General features: G+C 49.0%; 1 protein-coding gene across 4 annotated transcripts; it reads left to right on the top strand.

Moving 5' to 3' along the window:
* The first annotated feature begins 2,600 nt into the window (after positions 1-2,600).
* ORMDL3 (ORMDL sphingolipid biosynthesis regulator 3) lies at positions 2,601-20,691 on the top strand. 4 transcript variants are annotated; one of them, XM_019482518.2, is made up of 6 exons: positions 2,624-2,701; positions 6,345-6,421; positions 8,475-8,626; positions 11,007-11,213; positions 14,554-14,705; positions 15,145-20,691. In XM_019482518.2, the coding sequence occupies exons 4-6, from the start codon at positions 11,040-11,042 to the stop codon at positions 15,278-15,280; spliced, it is 462 nt and encodes a 153-aa protein (XP_019338063.1). In that variant the 5' UTR covers positions 2,624-2,701; positions 6,345-6,421; positions 8,475-8,626; positions 11,007-11,039; the 3' UTR covers positions 15,281-20,691. The 4 variants fall into 4 exon arrangements, with proteins under 4 accessions (XP_006273791.1, XP_019338066.1, XP_019338063.1 ...); XM_019482521.2 differs by lacking the exon at positions 6,345-6,421 and having other exon boundaries at positions 2,614-2,701; XM_019482520.2 differs by lacking the exon at positions 8,475-8,626.
* Positions 20,692-22,773: the final 2,082 nt, after the last annotated feature.

The raw sequence follows: 22,773 nt of genomic DNA, 5'->3' as shown, positions 1-22,773 counted from the left end.
TCCTCAGAAAACTTTGTACCCTCACAACAGCTAGTAACAGCCTACCACTTATATGGTGAGGAAACAAAGGCAAGCTGGGGAAAGATCCAGGTCAAAAGTTACTAGGCAGCTACTGCAATGTGTGTTATCCAAGATCACATGCTTAGTATTACCGTGATCCCCAGCCAAGATCAGAGCCTCGTTGTGCTGAACACTACATAGTGCTTGTCCAGCATCTTCACTTTATAGAAAGAATGAGCAATAGTCCAGCCTCAAAAGGGACTGTGGGGACAAAGACAGAGAGACTTGTTCTTAGACACCTACCAGTGACAGGGTCACGAACAAAACCCAGCATTCTTGAGACTTGGTCCAGTTTCCTGTTCGCTAGACATCCTATCTTTTCATTCAGCAACCCACGCACACCCATCAGTGTCTACTTCTTAGAGTATATCCTCACTGCTGAAATAGAGAGCTGCTAGGGTAGCAGTGCTTAACTATTTTAGACTCAAGGCACCCCTCAGTAGACTGAAGAGGCTGCTCAGAAAATACCAGCCCTTAGTTTTCACTCATTTTTTACTATGGAAAAATAGTAGAACAATGTTTCTGTTGCAAAGAACTTAGAAAGAATACAGCCAATTAGAATATTTACAACACTATGGATTCCTATTTGAAATCTCTCAAATTATCTTGCGAATCATGTCTGCATGCTCACTAGTGCTAACATTGTGTAGCACCCTTGAAAGGTTTTCAAGGCACCCCAGGATGCTACAGCACCCTGGTTGAGAATCACTGTGCTAGAAATAAACACACACATGAATCACTTCACTTCTCAGACCTACAGTCCCCAAGTTCATGCAGAGCCCTTTTTGATAGCAGTGGGATCTGCCCATCTGGATCTCATTATAAATTTGAGGCTATAAAGAGTAAAGACACACTTGCATGAGTTACCAGAAGCAGGCTCACAGACTATGCAGATACTATCTTTAGCCCTGACCCTGCAAAAAATTAAACACAAGCTTAACCTGAAGCCCAAGAAGAGTGATATTGATTTCGGCAAACTACTCACCCTCTTAAGCAGCTGTTAAAGACCCAGGTTCTGCACACACACAAATGGCAAAACATGTGCAGGTGCCCAGGCATCCAAGGCATCCTCTCTGTCAGGCTCTCTAGCATCCAAGCAGCTAAATGAGGTTTTTTGCAAATTGCTCATTTGGACTTAGATCACTGGAAAACAGAACTGGGGGGGGGGGGAACCTCTGGAGGTCACCTCATCCAACCCCCTGCTCCAGGCAGTATCACCCCTGACTAAACCAGCCCAGACTAATGCCTGTTCAACCTTCTTTTGGTAGACTAAGAGTGGTGTTGTAGCCGTGACAGTCCAGAAATGATGCGAGAGACAACAGTTTCTGAGGGGGGACCTCTTTTATTGGCCCAGCTACATCATTGGGATAAAGTTGGACAAACTTTTGAATGAAAGACATTCTTCCTCAGAGACCTTGTCTGGCATTTTGAAGCTTGCCTAACTTCACCCCAACTGCAGCGTTGGCCCTCAAAAATCCTTGCAACCTGCTCTTGGACCTTTCATGGGCTGGAGACTCACTCCACCATGGCTCTAGCTTGTTTCAGTGCCTCACCACCCTCCTAGTCAGAAAGGTCTGATCAACATACTTGGGGTCGGGAAGGAATTTTACTTCATGGTCAGGCTGGTATGGTCTGTGGGGGGTTTTGCCTGCCTCTGTAGTGGGAGGTGTGGCCCTCTGCCCCAGGTCCCTTAAGCTTATATTAACAGCATTTCATAGAAGCAGGATGTCAGCTGCCCTGGTTCCCTGGCTTTACTTGCAACAGGTTCAGGACTTAACTCTGTGGTGTGTCAGGATTGACAGTGGACTTATGAAGAGTTTAGATTATGGTTTGCATGGGGTGGTTCGGCTAGGGTTTACCTTGCCTCAGGCAGGGGGTCGGACTAGATCAGCATTTCTCAACCTGTGGGTCAGGACCCAAAAGTGGGTCTCGAGACTATAAGAAGGGGGCGCAAACAAACTTTAAAAGTGGAGTCTCCATTTAAAAGGAGAAAACCGTGGGAAGCCACAGCTTTTCGCACAGGTCCAGCCTGCAAGGGGCTGCCCATGTCCCACACATACCCCACACAGTGAGGGCTGGAGGCAGCAGGTCAGGAGTGAGGGGCATTGCATGGGGACTGGTCATCAATGTTTACGAATGGGTCCTGGTACAAAAAAGGCTGGAGAACCACTGCACTAGATGAGTCCTGGTGGTCCCCCTTCCAGCCCTGCTTGTCCACAACTCCCCAACCCCACCTAAAACTCTTCCGCTGCAGCTGGAGGCTACAGCTCCAAGTCCTGTAAGCACCCCTGAGACAATGGCAGGCGGGTATCAAACCAACTCCCCCCTCCCCCGCCACTACCCCACTCCACACCAAAACAGCCCTAGCTCTTCCTGCCGGACCTCATCCTGACCCAGACCCAGCCCCGAGGGCACACGCCCGGCGCCCGAGAGACGACGCAGGCGCAGTGGCAGAGCCGGGGACGTGGGAGTTCGGGGCAGCGGCGGCGAACTACATTTCCCAGCATGCCCGGCAGGCGCGGGCGGCGCTGGGACGGGGCGGTGCGCTGCTGTGTTGTCAGCTGCTGCGAGAGCTGCAGGGGGCGGGGGAGGCCTCTGGTGTCCAGTCCGGGCCCTGGGGGAGCCGTTTCGGAGCTGCGCGGTGAGTGCGGGCTGGGGGTGCGGGGCTCTCCCCACCGCCCCCCACCCGATCCCCTGCACTGAGCCGAGAGTGGGCGGGGGGCTGGGGATGCTTCATGGGATCCAGCCCGGACAAAGCCCCTCTCCCCATGCCCAGTCTGTGGCCGGGAGCCACCTTGGGTTCCCCTAGATCGGTGGTTCGCAACCTTTTTTGTACCAGGCCCCACTTGTAAGCATTGATGGCCAGCCCTGACCTAGTGTCCCTCACTCCCCACCCCAAAGCCCCCAGTGTGTGCCCAGGAGCCCCTGGCAGGCTGGAAAAGCCACGGTTCCCCACATTTTTTCTCCTTTAAAGGAGAACCTGTTTTTAAAGTTTGTTCGCTGCGCTTTCATGTATTCTTGTGACCCACGGGTTGAGAAATGCTGCCCTATAGGCTGCCAGACCGGTTGCAGTATGGGCTTTGGTCTGCCTGGGAGAGAGCAGGGAGATACCGAGAGGTGGACTTGAACCTGTGGCCACAGGGGGAAGGAGCCTTTTTCCCCCACCATGGAACTGGGGCGATGTTTGGGACAATGGAACAACACCCCCTGGACCAGCAGGACAGGAGCTGCCACGAGGCAACAGGTCCCTGGGCTGGCAGGGAAAGGGTTAAGAGTGGGAAGACTCTGAGGAAGGCTTTGGCTGGGAGGAGAGCTGCTATGGAAGCTGGCTTGGGGGGAGGGGGAGGCTGGAGGGAACATGGGGACACTGGGAGACTTCTTCCTCCCTCCCCTGTTCAAGTGCAGGCTGCCTTGGCAAGCTGATCCCCCGCTACTCTTGGGGTTCCTGCCTGAAAACTCCCCTGGATGTGGGAGGCCTGGATGGGGCTGTGGGAATCCCCAGCCCAGTCCTGGGACAAGAGTTCATGTCTAGTGGGTTTGTGGGACTTTCCTTCGCCAAGCTGCCCTGGAGAGCCCCTGGCACCTCCATCCCACTGGGTTTCACTTCAGCTTTATCTCAGCGTAGAATCATAGAAAATTCAGGTTGGAAGGGACCTCAGGAGGTTATCTAGTTCAGCTTCCTGCTCAAAGCAGGACCATCCCCAACTAGATCATCCCAGCCAAGGCTTTGCCTACCTGGGTCTTAAATACCTCCAAGGATGGAGATTCCACCACATCTCTGGGTAACCTGTTCCAGTGTTTTACTGTCCTCTTGGTGAGAGTTTTTCGTAGTATTTAAACTAAATTTCCTTTGCTGCAACTGAACACAATTGCTCCTTGTTCTGTCACCTGCCAAAACAAGGAGTGTAACAGGGACTGATCTCTTCTGCATTTGTACAGCACCTTGCACCAGGAGAGGCTCCAGGCCCAGACTGGGGCCCTTGGGAGCCACCATAATACGAATCTGGATATGTGTTCATAGTGCTGTTTCCTCAGGGAAACTCCCTAGGGCTGTGATTCTCAGCCAGGGAACTTGGGCTGCCTTGAGATTGTTTTGGGAGTGCTGCAGGGTGCCACACATTTTAACACTATTAAGAGATTTCAAATAGGAATCTAAAGTGTTAAAAGCCTTCTGACCTGTTGTGGGCTCTTTGAGTTTTTTGTGACAGAAGAAATTGCTCTGTTATCTTTCTGTAAGCAAAAGTCAAGTGAAAACTAAGAGCTGGCATTTTTCCAGTGGTATCTTGAGTATAAATAGCTTGAGAACTGCTGGTCTAGGAGCTGGCAACCTGTGGCATCCCACAGGAGCCCCACTCATGCTGAAGAGTTAGGATCGTTGTGCATCAAAAGGTCCTAGGCCCTAAACGAGGTGCAAGGTCCCTGTGTGGTCCTGGGGGTGGAGCACAGCTTGTGCTTCAGTGATGGCAAACACCAATGACTGTAGGTACCTGCCAGCCACCTTTCCCTGCTTCCCTCACTCCCTCTTCTGGTTTTTTGGTGGAACTGGGAGAGCTGCTACCCTCTTCCAGGACACTATGCAGAAGTGTTTCTCCAGAGACCATCCTCTTTCCCAGCAGCTAGCACACACGCAGCCAGTGTGCTGGTGCTGGCTGCCTGGGGGTGACCCACTGCCTTGAAGGCCATTATCTACCCTCATCTTTCTAGATACCATGTGACACCTTGGTGGTTTCTTGATGGATGCTATGTGACACCTTGGTGCTTTGTGTTGTAAGTCTTGCTTCCAAAGGTCTCCTCCTCCCTTCAGAGACCTTGGGTCTGGCTTGGCCCTGGTGTAGGAAAGTGCATTTCCTGCTGACTTTGGTGAGCGTTGGCCCAGCTTGGGGCAGGGTTCTCTTGGCCCCTTTCCACGAATGGCTTCTCTGCCCTGCAGGGCATGCTCTGCTTCTTGTTAGCACAAGTTTCCCTTCCCCCATTCCTGACCGAGGTGAGCAGACGGAGGTTGGGTTTGCTTTTGCTTTTGCGTGGGTGTCTGGAGAGATCCTAGGTCTTGAGCTTGTGCTTGTTCTGAGGCGGAGCACAAATGCAATCACTCTGGTTCCATGGGAACCCCCAGCTCCTACGGCTGCCTCTAGGCTGCCTCTACTTGCAGCCGTCTGTGTGCTGAGCAGGGCCCTGGGGAGATGCACCCCAGGGGTCACCTGCTCCAGGGAGAAGCCACAGGCTGGTAAACAAATTCACCTGCAAGGTGAGAGGCTTAACCCCTTGTGAGCTGCACTGCAGTGTGGCCCTGGGGCAGCCGTGCCTCTTAAAGTGCGTTGCAGTAACTTACCTGCACAGGTGCCACCTGGCTGGAGATGTCAGCCAGCTAAGGATTTCCAGGAGTGTTGGTTTGCTGGGTAGAATGGGAGTGAATCCGATGGGCCACGTGATCCTGTGCGCTCTGTCTTGGCAGTTCATGTAGAGCACAGCCAGACTTCCTCCCCTTCCCCCACCAGTCTACCTGACTGCAGGCTCTGAGCGCCCACTCAGCAGTCTGGGAGCTAGCCTTAGCCTTTCACTGCTGGAGCCTTTGGCCTCAGCTTCAGATACCTCTTTTGTACAAGAAGGGAGGTGGCTCTGCTCTTAGGTGGTGGCCAAGCTCTGGGAAGTGAAACTCAGAGTTTTCCCCTCCCCAAGGGTTTTGGTGAATCAGGGTGCTGATAAAAGGGGGCAATGACTGAGGTTGCAACCAGGGGGTTGAACCAGCTTCACCCCAGTCTCAGCCCACAGCCCCTGCCAATGTGTCCTGGTTCCCCAGCACTCCCTATGCTTCCATCCCCGATCTCGCATACACACAGCTCTGCAACTGCGCCTCATCCCAACGTGCAGCCCTCTGCGCCCTTGTTGCTTCCCTCCCAGTCTCTTCCTGAGAAGAATTGGTCCTCTGGCCTGCAAGATATTTTGGTAACTGGGTAGAACTGTAGCTGGGCTGAGACTTGCCCAATTCATTTCACCCGTGACTCTAAGTTGGATCAGAACCCCCAGACGAGGAACTGTGGCTTTTGCCCTGGACGTCGCTTGGCTCCACCAGGCGTCAGCTGCCTTTTCCCACAGCACCACTCCTGTAATCCCTGAAACACTCTGCATAATTGTGACTCCAGAGCAGATGCTCCTGCTGTCCAGTGGAGAAGGGCCAAAAATATTCAGTTACTTGGGGAATTGTGGATCACTGATGCTGCTGCCCTGGGGGAGACCTCAGCCATTCTCCTGATGAGTCAGAACGTAATGTACTTCTGTTATGTTAGGACCTGAAGACCATACTTGGAATTGGACCTTCCTGTCCAAAGGGAGGGGCAGTGACGTGATCAGTGTCATTAAGCAGGTCAGTAGCAGAACTGGGAGTAGAACCTAGGTCACAGGACCCTGTGTTCAGCCTTCTCTTCTCCATCCTGTCACCCCATGCTTGACTGGGCAGCGAGTCACATCCTCATGACACCTCCAGCAGATCATTTGGGGCCAGCAATGTCAGTAGCAGATTTTTGTTGCTGGCTGTGGGTGGGTGAGAGGCTGAGAACTGAATTGCTCTCAAGTCGCCTGGCTCATGAGTTGGCTTCATTCTTGGCTGGGTCACTGAAGCTCTCTGTGCTGCCCCTCTGAGACCAAGAAGTGGGGTGTGGCTGCATCCCTAGATGAGGTCCCATGGCTTTTGCTCTTGTCTTGGACTGTAGGTTCCCTCTGGGCTCAGTGGGTGACAACCAGGAATGAATTGATGACTTTCTGTGCTTTAAAGTGAGGACAGGTCAGTTCAGGGGTGGCCTGACCCCCTCTTTCCCCTCCTACAAAAGGTTCAGCCTTAGGGCAGCTGAATCCAACTTAACATCCCCTGAAAGCCAGACCATGTGTGTGTGCCAGGAGCTGGGCTCTCAGCACAAAAGATGAAGCCAAAATTAGAAATCATATGTGAAATGTGGACATTTCCCTTCTTTGTGCCTCATTTTCCATACTTTTAAGATCAGGGTCAGACTTGGATGAAACCATTCCCACAAGAACACCCTGGGGATCAGTTTATGTCTGCAAAGGCCTCAAGAATGTAAATGATATTACTTATTATTTGACAATATTTTTTCCATGTTTCATTTCCGCCTTCTCCTGCAATAACACCCTCGCTTGCAGGTGTCCCTTTCATCCAGAGCTCCTCTATTCCTGGATCAATATTTGTGTCATGGGCAGAAAACTCATCATTCACCCTGCTCCAGACAGCACACGGGCTTCAGCCTATTATTGCCAAAATTTAATTAATGGAGACTAAACACTCAGAGCCAGCAGCTCCTCCCCTACACCCAGGGCACAGTTTATTAGCTTCTGTAATTTTACAGAGGGGATTTGGCCACGCATAGGAAACACAAAGCAATGGAAACTCCAGCCACACCCCTGAAGCAGCTGGCTGCTCTGCTCTCTTCCCAGCCATGCAACTGGAGTCCCCAGGGGCAGACGAGCTTTCATGCTTTGCCAGGCTCAGGGTAAAGACTGGGGCTACACTAGTGACGGGAAGCACTCAGCCAAAGTGAAGGGAGAGGGGAGGCTCATCTGTCAGAGCTTTGGCCACCAGACATTCCTACCTGCTGCTCCTCTTCTGTATCCATCCAGTTCTAATGTTTTCCAGCCCTGACCTATAGCCCCCTCCTGCGACTCCTGTCTTGGGTTCCCATCCTGCAGCCTACCAGTGCTGAGTTGGTCCCTGACATTCACACAGCTCGAGAGGAGTAAGAAGCTGCTTTTGCCTTCCTGGCCCTCTCATGTGCAGCCTGCTGGGGCCCATCTGTCTGTGGGAACTGAGCTAAGCCCAGCTATGTTTACTTCCCAGAGGGCACCTGCCAGCCCAGCTTGGCTAGGTCGGGCTCAGCATTCTCTGAAAATCAGGGCACTGGAGGTCCTTGGATTGGGTGCCCAGAAGTCAGTGTGCCCTTAGACAAGAAGGGGTGTCAGAGCACCACAGGAGATGATTGATGGATTTCTGTGGGCTTTAGATCAGGCCCTATGTGACCTGCTGAAAATGGTCTGGGTAGCTAAGCTAGGCTCGGGCTGCCGGAGTCCCTGGCTTATAGTCCCATGGTTAGACCAAGCCTCAATCTTGCTACAGTCTTAGGGCCAGGCCCCTAATAGGTAAGGCCCTCTGACTAAGGAAGCTGCAGGGGGAAGTTGGCTTGCAGGTGTTAGCACAATAGCCCCTTCCTGCACCCACCATCTGCATGCTTGTGGTGTTGTGGTTTCTAAGCAAGGGTGGAAGGAAGTCTTCCTCTGTCCTTCAGCTAGCTGCTCAGATAGCAGTGCTGCCTTGTACCAGATGTCTGTGATAGCAAGCAGCACCCACATGTGTAATGACGAGGCTTGAAGGACACAGCAGCTGCAGGGATGATAGCATTTGTTTTTGGCAGGAGCAAGAAGGAAGATAGAGTTGTTGGGCTCCCAGGCAGCCTGCACCCAGTCTCCAAGCAGTGGGAGCCAGGCTGGCAAGATGATGATGCTGGAACCCTCTGGGAAGGAGGAACTGTTCTGTGCCTAGGCCTGCTCTGTGGCTAGGACAGCGGTGAGCCCAGTTATCAGTTCCTCTGCACTTGCATGGGGTGTGGCCCAGCCATCGTGCTCGGCGGGGGGGGAGTGCTCTAAGGATGTGCAAGTACCTGCTTGGTCTTAGAATAAGTCACAGCAGCCTTGGGGCTATTATAAAGAGTTTTCTACACCTTCTGGGAATCAGGGGCTAGGCCATACCTCCGGTCAGTAAGCTCCTGGATCCTGGGCTCCTGGCCCATACCTCCAGTGAGCTAGCCCACGAGGTGGGGAACAGGGCAGGGTAAAATCCTTACTATACTTCTGCCAGTGGAAGAGGGGAGTGGGGACTGTGATGACCTTTAAGTCATCTTCTGCTGTCAGGCTTCATATGCCACCTCATCCTTTTGCCTGAGTCAGGGCCAAGTCTTGTAGAAATCATTGGGAGCTGAGTGAGGCCAGTGCTGCATGCTGTGAGTCCCTTCTGAAGTGCCAGGGTGGAGATGTTATCCTTGTATCTGGTTATCAGCCCAAATTCTGCTCATGCAAAATCTGGTCCCAAAAAGTCTGCAAAACCCTGTCCCCTCCTTAAATTCACCAAGTAAAAGTCTAAGGCAAAGGATGGGTCAGAAATACCAGGAGAGCCCCTGCCCTACAAAAGCATTTAGTGTAGTAGAAATGGGGAGCCCTTTGGCTTGAGCACAAGGCAGCATGTTTATAGACCCCACGGTGCCTGTGCTTGCCCTAAGCATCCATGCCTTCAGAAGCTGAAAGGGCTTATTGCAATGCTCTTGAGTGACCTCCTGTGGGCTGTAGGCCAGAGACATCCTCCCAGTGACTTCTGGCCTGAAGCCCAACTGTGTGTGATGCAACGAGTTGTTGAGTCCAGTATGAAAGCATTCTGCTGGCCCATGTGGACACTTATGCTTTTGAGGGATAAGGTCCCTAGATGTACTTGTTTGAGGTCCTGAATCTGCACCAGGCTACTGGGCCAGTTTCTGGGTGCCTGCATGAAATCTGGTGGCGGCATGCTCAGAAGATGGGCCAGTGACCAGCAAATTTTGCCCATAAGTTTTGGCATATTAATTTTGTTGTAATGTTGCTGTAACCAAAGGATGTTGTTGTCTGCTCCTGGGTGGAACTTGCTGTGGAGTATACAGATACAGACAAGCTGAGATCTAATGCAGGGGGTATGTGAAATTGGTGGTTTCCTGTTTGCTTTGTCCTGCTGGTTTTTATCTCCATCGTGTAGAACACACTGAAGCATCATTTGACAGGGGGCTATGCGTAGATCTCCCCAGCTAGGTCCTGTTCCTCATAGGTTTCCTCCTTCCACTGGTTGATGTACCTTTGACAATTCATTGTGTTGTGTGTCTTGTATTGAATCCTGCATGTGGCATGTGCTGCTTGTTTGCACAGATACATGGTGGCCAGCAGCCCTAGCCCCTCTGGTGGTAGTTAGGGCTCTTCATAACCCTGGGTGCCAACTGAAAATGGGTTCTGGCTGTTGATTTGCTGTTGGGAATCGGACTCAGTGGCCCTCAAGTGCCTTTGGGGCTTGTGCTCTCTGGCAGGGTTATAACCTTCTCCCTTGCAGCTCCCACTTTCTGCTATAGCCTTACTATCTCTCTCCTTTCAGCCCTCACTTTGCTGTGAAAGGATCATACCTTCCCTCACCCAGAACTCCTCATGTCTCCTTCCACTGTCTTTAATTACCTCTGCATAACTTTGGACTGGGGCGCAGGGTGTTTAAGACTGTACAAAATAAGGGCCTGATTTTGTGATGTGGTTGGTCCCAGGCAGGCCCCTGCAGGCACAGGTTACCCCACTCCACTCTGAGGGATCAGTCCAGCATGCAAAGCCTTTCGCCACTAAGTCTTAGCAGGATCCAGATGTAACAGGACATGTTAAGGCAATGTTATACTGCAGGATTTGTCCAAACAAGGCTTCAGCAATGGCTTCACTTAGAAAACTTGGTTCATCTTTGCCTGTAAAATGCCCAGCTGGCTTTTCCCAGGGTAGTCACAGGAAGCAAGTCATCCACCTGTCCTGGTTGTACCAAATGTACTACAGGAGCTGCAAACCTCTCCTACATTCAGCCCTTCCCACTGTATCTCAGCTGCAAATGGATTTAGCTACAGTGCAAGAATGTCGTCTGTTACTTAACATGTATCAAGAATGTCATTTGTACCACATGGAGGTGGTGGGACCTGCCTAAGGTTTTTCAGCAAGTTAGGGGCAGCGTCAGGAACCGAACCCATTCTCGGCAGTCTTAACTAGAAGATTGTGCTCTGTCTTGGGCTGCTTTTGGTTGAGTAGTGAGGCAGGGAGAGGTGAGTAAATGGGGAAATTGCATGGAGTTTTCCTACAAGCTGCTTACTCAGGAGAACAACAGAGCCCTGATGTGACTCTCGGTTCAGTTTCAGGTCTGCCTGGCTTCTGTGGGAGCCAACATGAACGTGGGCACAGCTCACAGCGAGGTGAACCCCAACACCCGGGTTATGAACAGCCGGGGCATCTGGCTCTCCTATGTCCTGGGCATTGGCCTGTTGCACGTGGTCCTTCTGAGCATTCCCTTCTTCAGCGTCCCTGTGGTCTGGACTCTTACCAACATCATCCACAACATGGTAAGTGTTTGCCATGGCTGACTGGGCCACAAGCAAGCCATGATGGGGTTTGGTAGTCACATGGGTGGCTACTCCTTTACAGTGAATAAATTCCAGTAGAATTAAACCCCCCTCCCCTTCCAGAACCCCTGTGAACGTGGATGTGCTGAACTCCACACTTGTCCCCTTTTGCCTGTGGGTCATGAGTTCAAATCCAGCCCAGGTTAGTGAGTAGCCCCCAAATGCTTGGGTATTTGGCTCCTGTGTGAATTGATTTTTGGGGTCTTATTTCAGCAACTGAACTAGCTCCTGTCTGCAGCACAGGGCCCTTCCCTGCCCCTGCTGGCTTGGTCTAAAACCCTTCTCTCGTTCTAGTGCTCATAGCAGAGCATCGTGGGATGAGAGCAGCTTGTGGGACTGATGTTTCTTAGCTGACATGGAGGCTTGGACTGGCAACCTCCAGGCTCTTTATACTTTTAAGCCGAAAGACCAAGGACCAGGAGCTGTAATGCTCTGGCCTCAGAGCATCTGGCATGGAGAGAGGTGGGCAGTGTAACAAACCTGTGGGTTATGTGCGTGGTGTTGTTGCCTCCACCTACATGTCAGCTGTTCCAGGTGCAGAAGTAAAAAGGGTCTGTGCATCCCAGGGGAGTTTGCAGCACTGGGGATGGGAGGGTTTAGTTGATGACTCATGAACTGGCCAACTGGACGGGTCAGGAAGAGAGGAGCATGGGCAACTTGGGGGATAGGCATTTAGGTTTTAGCCGTGTGTGTGGCACCAGTGGTGTGCTAGTGCCAGTGCATAATGCACAAGGAACATGCGTGACAGCAGGGAAGTGGTTCCTTTCCCAGGCTGTTATGAGACCATCTGGGAGTGGGGACCTGGGACCTGCCTGCCTCAGTTGCAAGCATGCTGCTGTGCATGTGCAGGTTGTGGGCACATGGCTGCCCTCTGCTGGGACACAACAAAACCACAGCCATTCTCTGCCATCTCCTTTGTTCCTCTGGCTCAGAGGAATCCCCTTTGCACATTGCTGCTGATGACTTGCTTTCCCCTCAGCCCCTCCCCAACACAGCCCTGGCATGTGGTTCTCCCCAAGCAAGGCTGCAACCTCCCTGCAGCAGCTCCTGAGTCCAAGGTCAGACATTACCTCAGCACAGATGTGGTCCCCAGTAGTCATGTGTGCCTGTCAGTTCAAATGACTTTGCAGGTTGTGATTAATCAGGGTCAGAAATCGACCCCCAGGCAGGGACCCCAGTGCCCCCTCCCATAAATCTCCAGGCTGATGGCAGATGGGCTCAGCTCTGCTCTGCTCTTGTGCCGATCCGACTTCTCCCATTACAGCTCAGAAGCAGGAAGGCTTTGAATGCAGCAGTAGCACTTGCTTGTGAACTACAACAGCCACAGACCTGCTACTGGTGCCCCACAGCATGTGGTGCCAAACAGCACATGGAGCGTTGTTCCAAGAATATGCTGCCTTCTGGCTCCTCTCACACACCTTGTCTTGGCAGACTAAGCCCTCTGCCGTCCTCCAACAGCTCTGTGCAAAAGGAGTCACCATTCATCTCATTTTATAGATGGGGAGACTGAGGCACTGAGCCATGAAATCACTTCCCTGGTTCACCACTAACCCTCAGTACAAAGCCTGGGTTCCCTGCTTTGCTTCCCTGACCTGCTTTTCTTCAGTGCCTTTTAGGTGGGTTTTTGAAGTATACCGCAAACAAGAGTAACTTAAATCTTCACATCCCCTCCCTGTGAACTGAGAATCACTGCGATCATGTTTTCCCCATTTTGCATTGGGGATGGTGGATATGCAAGCCACACAGAGGTGAAATGACTTTCTGGGATAGGTAGGGGAACAGAACCCAGCAGAAGGAGCTACCAGCACCCCCTGCACTGATTGCCAACAGCCTCTGCATCCACCTCCAGTGCAGAGTTTTGGGCATTGTGATTCAGTTCATTGCCTTCTCAGGGCAGGAGGTGCATCTTGTGTTGTCTCTGGGTGTGCTTTATGCAGCAGGAAGGGATTTGATACTGAAGTTCAAATCCCTATGTATCCCTATCTAGATACATCTGTAGTGTTGGAGTCATGTAGCCGTGATGGTCCAGGAAATGCGCAGGAGGAAAGGATTGTTGTGGGTGGTATCTTTTATTGAACCAACTGCACAGCTGCTGTCATCTTAGACCAGCTTTTGAATGACTTGGAGAAGAGAGTGCTGCATTCAGAAGCTTGTCTACGTCTATCCCAGCCATGCAGTTGGTACAGTAAAAGATCACCCACTAGAGTCCTTGCCTCGCATCTAGATGTATTGATATGACTATGCTCTGTACTGTGTGAGGTGACAGCCAGCATGCTTGCAGGTCTTTGGGTTTTCAGGTACAGACCTGGAAGCATGGGCTGGAGCAGCCTGACTTCTGAGCTGGGGCCCAAGCAATCTAACATCCCTCAAAATTAATTGCCAAAACAGAGCCTGCCTTGCCAGCAGATGGTGACAGTGCCTAGTGGCCAAGAAGCAAGGATTTCTTGGGGTGGTATCTTTTATTGGACCAACTATGTAGTTGTGATAAAGTTAGACAAGGTTTCAGTTGTAAGGCATTCTTCCTCGGGGATCAAAGTATATAAAAAGGGGGATGGCGGGGTGGTCAGTCTCAGATTCCTTGTGTGGAAATGTGCTCCTAATGGTAAATGAACTCTCACAGAAAAAATATAAAGGATGGAGACATACACTCACCATTAGGAACACGTTCCTCACAGAACAACTCGATGTCTGACCTCGCTATCCTCTTGCTCAAGGGAAATCTATCTAACACCTTTAAAAGGCAAACTTGGGAACAGAAATACGTAAGCTGGCTGGACACTACAAACCAAGGACTAAACACTGATATTGGATTTATAGCCCATTATAATTTACCAAACTCCTAAAGAAAGGTGAAACTGTCCCCCCCATCCCATTCCCCCTTTTGATAGGCCTTGATTTCCCAGAATTCTGTTTCTTTTTTTCTGCTAATTGTGCCTGCTACCTCTGAGAATTTCTCTCGGGCCTTTCTGTATACTGTGCTTACCTTGCTATGCCTAGCTTCCTATAATTGATACCTTAGAAAGAATGTCCTATAATGTTAGACAAGCTTTCGAATGTCCCAACTACGCAGTTGGTCCAATAAAAGGATATCGCCCTAAGAAATCCTTGCCTTGCATAATTTCTGGACCATCACGGCTACAACTTCATTCTTACACTACCCTAGTGGCCAAGTCATTCACTTCAACTTGGCCATTTGAGGCCTTTTCCAGATGAATGCTTTGCAGGCTGCTGGTCTGGGGAGTCACATACATGCTTTACCCTCTGCCTGTGTTTGCTACAGAGCATGTACATCTTCCTGCACACGGTGAAAGGAACCCCCTTCGAGACACCGGATCAGGGGAAGGCCCGGCTGCTCACTCACTGGGAGCAGATGGACTACGGCGTGCAGTTCACAGCATCACGCAAGTTCCTCACCATCATGCCCATTGTGCTGTGAGTACTTCCAGTTGTCCTGCTGGACATAGCCCAGCCCAGCTCATCTTAGTTATCCTCTTGCAGGCGCTGCCTCAGCAAACCAGTGCCCTCTCCTGGCTTTCAGAATATCTCTGGCTCGTGTTTGCAGCCTTTGGGACAAGGAGTGAGAGAGCTCCTGGGAATGTGGCAAAATCTAAATGGTGCCCAGTGTTTTGTGGTATTTGCCAGATTTGCAGCCCAGCTTTGTACTGTAATCTGTTGGTTACATTTGGAGGTGGGATCAGTTACTGGGAGAAACTCTTCCACTAAAGGAATGGGAGAGGCTGTAGCAGAAGCAACAAGTGGTCCATCTCTCAATGCCCTTGGGGGTAACAGCACTGATTAAAGATGTGGGCAGTTGTATTTCAACTTCCCACCCTCCCTCTTTCTCTCTCTCTCCCTCCCTCCCTCCTCCCAGGTACTTCCTAACCAGCTTCTACACAAAATATGACCGGATACACTTCATAATCAACACCATCTCCCTCATGAGTGTCCTGATCCCCAAACTGCCGCAGCTTCATGGTGTCCGCATCTTCGGGATCAACAAATACTAAGCTTCATGGATGAAGTGAGCTGGCAGGGAGGGGGGCAGAAATCCTTTCTCTTTAGTCCCGTTTTTCCTCCATGCCACACTGGGATACAATTTCACGACAGCTGTTTAAATGCAGTATCCAGTAGACTTGTATACCGCATGCAGGATCCTCATGCCCAGTCAGTCTAAGCAGGCTCCAGAGTAGCAGAATCCTGAGTAGAGTTTAGCATGGAGCTGGAGGTCATGGGCTAGACTTATTTTACTCCAATATCACACATAGATGCAGATGTGCTGAGACTTCAAGGTACAAATAGGTTCATTTATGGGGAGGTTTCCATCCAGCCTGTACACTAACTGGAGAGAGTGGCAAGGTGGGAGGAATGCCATAAGAGCTGGTACTTATTGCTCTGGCAAATGCACTTTAAAATATACCTTCCCTTTTTGAGGCTGGACACACTCACAAAGGGTTATGTGGGGAAATTAAAGGGGATGTGGTCGGATTTCCCAGCTAGCTGGTCACTTGAATTTTGTGGGGTAGAGTTTATTTTTTAAACTTCTCTGCTGTCACTGGGAAATGAACTGCTTTTCTAAGAAGAAAACAGGAAGGTGCTACCTTGTGTTTTGGGCAAGACTTTCCTGTTTCCATGGCACATTTTAATACAATTCATGGGGGGGGGAGTTGGCAGATCCCAAATCCCCTTTGAGGTCCCATTCATTCCTGTTACTTCAAGCTGTTACCAATGTCTGTCTGTCTGGGCATTTTTCTGAGGGGAAGTGGCTGTATTTTAGAACATGTGGGGTGGGAGGTTCTGCCACATCTCATGGGCCCCTTTCCAGCAATAACCCCATGCAGCACTTGGAGGAAGTGTTTAAGTCCTCTTTTGGTTTGTTGGAAAGTGTTACTATTGCCTGAGCTATTGATGTGGAGATTGGGACTAAGTGAGGGAGGCTGAGGACTGACGCATGGACTCTAGCAAGCAACTGGTTGTTGCTTGGTAGTGGGCATGCTGGTACAAACAGGGATGTAGGAATGGTTGGAGTTGAATGACTTCCTCTTCCTCCTCCTCCTCCTCGCACCCCAACCTCTTGCCCACCTCTTGTGTCTGCATAGATCAGTGGGATTTGCCAAATCCCTAGCTCTGGGAACAAAGTTTAGCATGTGACATCATGCATGGAAAAGTTTTGTGAATTCTGATTGGGCCTGGAGACCTGTCAGTTATTGGCCCCAGTGACTTCTAGCCTGGATGTTGTAGCATTATTCCCACAGGCTCCAGAACAGCCATTAGCAAGGTTAGCAGAGCTGTGGAACAAATGGCAACAGGCCTAACAGGTCACTGTAGCTCTTAATTTGTACCGGCAGCATAGGAGATCCCAGGTGGGCAGTGTGCTTACGGTGGTAAAAGTACATCTATATGTCACCTAAAGCCCATCTTTTTCCCTGCTTCCATTTAGCACCCAGATCACGGCTAGAGTTGACCATCACCCATCTATTCCTGGTCAGCAAAGATTGTTAGTGTGTAGTAGGTTGAGTGGTATGCTTTGCCTTTGTTTCTTGTGCAGACTGAAAGCCCCTGCTTGCTTGCCCTTGACCTAGTGGGTCGATTCAGAGGGTTGGGGGGAGTTGCATGTCAGTGGGTACAAGTCCTACATCAAGAAAAGGGGTAGGGGGCAATGGGGCTGTAGCAGGAAAAGCAGTTTGTGGGGAGCAGGCTATTGCATAAAGCGTTGCTGGATAAAAGATCAGGGGTTGCTGATCAACCAGTCTCTTGGCTTCAGACTCTCACTTTGCTTTTATTCATGCACTGTGAGCTCATTCCAGGAGGTCTGAGGGAATAATTGTTTTCTGCACTTCGGGTTATTAGGATGAAGAAGGAGCAACTGAAGAAATGCCCTGCCCCTCCTTTCCTCCTTCCCCCAAGCTCAGCTGGGTGATGTGCATCTGGTATGGGGTGCTCTGACATGCAGGCGAGCAGTTTTCTGTACCCTCAGAAGCTAGTTTGAGGGGATTGGGTTATTTCTAATTTCAATCACACTCTGCAGTAGAACCCCAGTAATCCCTGCGTGGAGAGGGACTGCTGAAGAAAAGTTCTTATAATCAAGGTCTGGGATAAACGTGGGGCTTACTGTGATGTAAGAGATGAAGGTGCTTTGGCTGTGATGGTGAGGTAGGGCTACCCAGGGATGCAGCACAGTAGCAAAACTGAACTTCCTTCCTCACCAAATTGGTGCTCTCTGCTCACAGCAGGTATAGCTCTGGCTGGCTAGAGTAGACTTCCAGTGCTCCTAAAGCAGCAGTTTTCTAGAGGATCATGTGCTGACTGCAGTAGACTTTTGTTTTTATTTCTCATGCTTCTTTTGTGTACTAATGGTGATTTTTTTGTTTTGTTTCCGAGAGCTCTAGTTGTCTCAAGGTTTTGGTGGTGATGCTGTAAACACTCAAGATATTTTAGTTCATGTGTTAGTTGAGTGTTGCTTTAGAAATGAGTAGGTGATACAGTGGATACTGACAAATATAGACCAGATCTAATGGTCAAAGCACAGAAGTGGGAGTTAGGGACTCCTGCGCTCAAATCCCAGCTCTTCTGCTACTGCTCATGTGGTTTGGGGTGAGTCGTTTAACCTCTCTGCCTTGGTTTCATTATCTACTCTGCAGAGGAGAGGGGAATAACATTTTACCTACCTCACAGACCTGTTGTGAGGCTTCTTGTCTCTAGAGTGCCTCACAGTTAGAAATGATGCTTTAAATATTAATGAAGAGGAAGACGGCAAAAAGTGAACCTGATTTGGGTTCTTAAACTTTCACCTTTTAAAAAGGGAGGCTGACAAATGCAGAAAGTTAATTTGATACAAGACTTCCCCCGTCCTTTGTGACAGAGGATTGCTGCTTTGGTTAAGATACCACATACCCCTGCAGCTAGTACACTCTTTCATGCTATTAGTCAATAGCTTCTTGAAAAAAACAGTTGCTTCAGTCTAGTGCTGTTTTTGTTCAAGGGCTGATGAGTACCTCTGAGCTGGTCCTGAAATTAATGTTGTGGATAAGTGTCTGAAATACCAATGGTAAGATTGCTGACTTCACCTTTGTAGTAACGATGCTTTCACATAGGCAAATGGGGCAACTTATGTAGCCTGAAGGATACATTATTGGAGAAATCTATATATCTAGTAGCTCATGGGGAGCTGTCATGTACTTGGACAGAAAGAAACCTAAGTGGAGGTGGCAAACTTATGATTTTAGTGGCTGGAATTTTCATAGAAAGTGGGGCAGGAAACCACAGAACTACTTTGTTTGACAAAAAATAAAAAAATCAAGGGCTTTTTTGCTTTAAAGCATAATTCCCATATTGACATCTGTTCTTTTTGTTTTTCTCTTTGTGGTATGTGTAAACCATGCCAAGGCAGAGTGATTTCTATTTTTAGAGCAGAATCATAAAGTGTTGGTAGAGGCCAGATTCTGGCATGGTGTAAAGCAGAGCTCTCCAGCTTGCAACCTGTAGGCTGCATGTGGCCCTCCCAATGGGTCAATTTGCAGCCCCTAAGCTTTGCTTCTTCCCCATCGCTCCAACTGCTGCTGCCACCAGAGTCTCTGGGCTTCCCCTCTTCCCTCCAACTTCCACTTACTGCCCCTGCAAGTGATGCCACGATGCAGGGGGGGGGGGGGGGGGGGGGGCCTTTGGGGCATAGCAGGAGGGTTGCCTATGCAGTACAGCATAGTGGGGTGGGGAGGGTGCTGGCATCTGCCCTACATGTCACCCTTGGCCATTCTGAATGGAACAGCTCTGGTGTAAGGCAGTATAGTTCCACCCAAAGCAAGGAAGCTCTGAAAATTTATGCTAGCTAAGGACCTGGACAAATTGTAGCATGAATTAAAACTAGTATAGTAACACTTACTGAGTAGTGTTTAAGGATGAAGTGTAAAGATATCCAGAATAAAAAATGAACTTTTCAAAGGTGCATTTTGAAATCTAAAGTGCAGGGTTTTTTTTAATTGGTTGTTAAAGCCTTAATAGATAAGTTTAATAACATATTTCTTTTGGGGGATTAAAATATTCACCAACAAGCCAAATGTCACATTCTGGTCACAATGCATCTGAACCCAGAACTGTGGTATGGACATCCCCTTAGATAACCTAGAACCCTGAATTGAAGCTGCTCATATAAGTTAAGACTGGGGATGAAGGACAGCAGAGATGGCAGCTCAGAATCGGATGACAAATGAGGAAGGGCCAGTCTTGCCATGGAGAGTCAAAGAAAGTAGCAAAAAGTGCTGAAGAAACTCCTGCGTGATATAAAACCATATTTGGGGGGAGAGCACCTACAAGTCTCCTAGATCAGAACATCTGTCTGTAGTTTAGAATTTTTGGACATTTAAATATACCTGCATCCACTGTGGTGATAATCCCAAAGGGAAAATCCTCTCTTTTGCCTTGTTTGGGCCTTTGCATTTCTACCTGTTCATGAAGCCTCTCTAACCAGGAATGGAATTTCCCAAGCACTTAATAGCAAGTTAGACAACTGACTCTTCACGCCTTGGAATGCGTCTTACATGGCACTTCGACAAATCTCACCCTATGCCCTGTGCTGGCTTTCTGCATAGTGATAGGGGTGAAGTTCAGCTGAATAAGGAACAGAAGCTGTGCTTCATAATGTGACTAAGTAGCAAGGAGGAGGAGACATGGCTACTGCAAGTGCTTCTCATTTTAATTCTGCAATGAACACTAAGGCAGAGACACCAAGGTTTTTAAATACTGGTACATACATGGCATTGGCCTGGCAAAAGCTGTTCCTCTTGCCTGCTGCTGTGGCATCTTTTTCATCAGTTACTGTGAGGGCTTCATACTTGTCCACAGAGCACAGGACAATAGAACGCCACTGGCTTAACATGACTGGAGGTAAAACCCAACCCTGTAATCAGGTTCAAACAGCTGGATTTCTTTCAAGGCGCTATAGAACCCTTCTGCACAGATCTGACTGCAGGATCAGTGCTGCCTTCTTATTTCAGATCCAGGGCTACTTAGTCTGTGAGGGTTTATTTTAAGAACAATTGAGCAGGTTGTAAACAATAATTTTTATATAAAATACGGTACTGGTCCTTGAAGAAGGGGTAACAGCTGGGTTGCATTTTTAGCACACATTCACTCTCTCATATGATTTATATTGCTTTGATTTACAATATATATTTTAAGTATGCGTGTGCATAATAAACCCTTTGGGTCAATTTCAGTGAGCTACATCAATTTTTTTTATGCCGCATTCTTGCATTGTACATAGACTTGTAGTTGTGTTTTTTGTTTGTTTTCCCAGTTGCCCTTTCTCCTCATGTATACAAAAGTCTTTCATCTAGAGAACTTTCTAAGACAAAGTGTGAATATTTTTATTACTCCTTTGTACAGTATTCTAAGAGAAACTAATAAAGGTCAGTATTCATGTAAAGTCCTGTGTTTAGTTCTGTGTGTGTGTGTCTAGATTTTGCTATTAAAACGATATTGTAAACATGGAAAAACTAAGTGGAAGGCTAATGATTACCAGACAACAACTGCATACCCACTCTGATAGCCTACCTGATTTTCATTTTTCCCATGCCTTAGCAGGCAAAGGCATAACCGGATAGAATAGCTAGAAGATTAAACATGCAAAATTCAGGCTAAAGTGCACATTTTAATTGGTATGGAAAATTTAACTCTTGGAACCAGATCAGCAAAAGATGTGGTAGCCTCTCCATCACATGAAACCACCAGATGGAGAGTGCATGCATCTATGATCTAGTTCGATGGCAAACTATTGAGGGAGTTGCTGAAATTGGTGGGTAAAATTCTGCCTTGTGATCTGCAAGAGGTCAGACAAATTGATCAGAATACTTGCCTTCTGGCTTTAACATGCATACAGAGGTGATTGTACAGAGGAGGAACAGACATTTGTAGAGTCCTTGTTACCTGCCCAATACTTGTGTTTGCCAGTGTGCAGCTTGAAATGTTTGTCTTCTGCTTCCTAGAAGTCTGGCTGATTTATTCAAAAGAAATTTTCAGGTGCTCAAAGTGACTCTTCTCTGCAAAAGAAACTCTCAGCCTATGATAAATACAGGTGGGGCCTTTGCTGCACCTGCATACCCTCGTTGACCTATCCTATTGAAGAATGCTTTGGAGGACAGATAAGCTTGTTGTAACAACACTTGAGTGTTGGCAGGCTAAAGAAGCAAGTAGATTCCATAGCTACTGACAACACCTTACTGCCAGCTTGCTCCTGTTTAAGCTGGAAGATGAAGAGCCAATTCAAGGGCCTTAGAAGACTACAGCTGCTATGGCAATATGTTGAAGGAGGACAGGGCAGTCCTGAGATGTAAGTGTCCCAAGCACTTAAAATGCTTGCGGCTTATAAATTCAGCAGTTTGCACTGCCCCTGGAAATGAATCTGGTATTCTTGCAGGCTGTAGATACACAACTGTAGGAGGAGGGAGGGCTACAGTGCATGTAGCTATTCAGCTAGTTGTAAGGGCAAATCTTTATAGTTTCATAGTTGTTAGGGGCTGGAAGGGGCCTTACACATCATCAGGTCCAGTCCCACTGCCCTTGGGCAGGAAAGACTGCTGGGATCAGATGACCCCAGCAAGATGGGCATCAAGATGTTTTTGAAGATCGCCAAGGTGGTTGACTGTACCATCTCTCGGGGGGAGCCTGTTCCAAACCCTCGGCACTCTACTTGTAAAGAAGTTTTTCCTTATGTCAAGCCCAAAGTGATCTTCAACCAGTTTGTGCCCATTATTTCTTGTCCTTCCAGGGGGGGGCATAGTGAATAGATGCTCCCCCAAGCCCTGATGTATGCCCCTGATATACTTATAGGCTACCACCAAGTCCCCCCTGAGTCTTCTTTTCTCCAAGTCATACAAGGAGAAGCTGAAGGACTTGGGACTGTTTAGCCTGTTCTCCAGGCCTCTAATGATGTGTGTGGCCCTCCTTTGGACTCTCTTGAGCTTCTCCACATCCTTCTTGAAGTGTGGTGCCCAGAACTGGATGCAGCACTCCAGTTGCGGTTTCACCAAGGCTGAGTAGAGTGGGAGGCTGACTTCCTTTGCCTTGCTCAAGATGCCTCCATGGATGCATGCCAGTGTTTGATTTGCTCCTCCCCTTGGAGAAGCCATACCAGTGACACAGAGCACTATCAATGATTCTTCTGTGACTGTGCAACTGGCATCCTTCTGGTTTGCTTTTGATATGAAAGATGCTGAAAGCTGGAGAACTGAGTAATCTAGCATAAGAAACAGCACTCCAGCACATTTTGAATCCAAGTTAGCTAGGAGTTTAAATGCTGTACCCCTGTGCTTGGCTTAGCCAACTAGTGTGGAGGGAAGAGCTGGGATCTAGCACATTATGTGCAGTTCTGATCTCTGCATCTCAAAAAGGATGCAGTAGAATCAGAAAACGTACAGAGAAGAGCAACCACTGTGATTAGGGCAATGGAGCAGTTGACATACCAGGAGAGACTAAAAAGGCTAAAACTCTTCAGTTTGGAAAGAAGACG

The sequence above is a fragment of the Alligator mississippiensis genome, chromosome 4, assembly GCF_030867095.1.
Source record: "Alligator mississippiensis isolate rAllMis1 chromosome 4, rAllMis1, whole genome shotgun sequence".
Taxonomy (NCBI): domain Eukaryota; kingdom Metazoa; phylum Chordata; order Crocodylia; family Alligatoridae; genus Alligator; species Alligator mississippiensis.
The sequence above is the reverse complement of the archived record's forward strand: the minus strand, read 5'-3'. Positions and strand labels throughout refer to the sequence as shown.

Bases quoted from the DNA above. Each gene is read 5' to 3' on its own strand.
- ORMDL3 (XM_006273729.4), top strand. From the start codon at position 11,040: ATGAACGTGGGCACAGCTCACAGCGAGGTGAACCCCAACACCCGGGTT. The intron at 11,214-14,553 runs GTAAGTGTTTGC...TGTTTGCTACAG, and splicing joins CCAACATCATCCACAACATG to AGCATGTACATCTTCCTGCA. The intron at 14,706-15,144 runs GTGAGTACTTCC...CCCTCCTCCCAG, and splicing joins ACCATCATGCCCATTGTGCT to GTACTTCCTAACCAGCTTCT.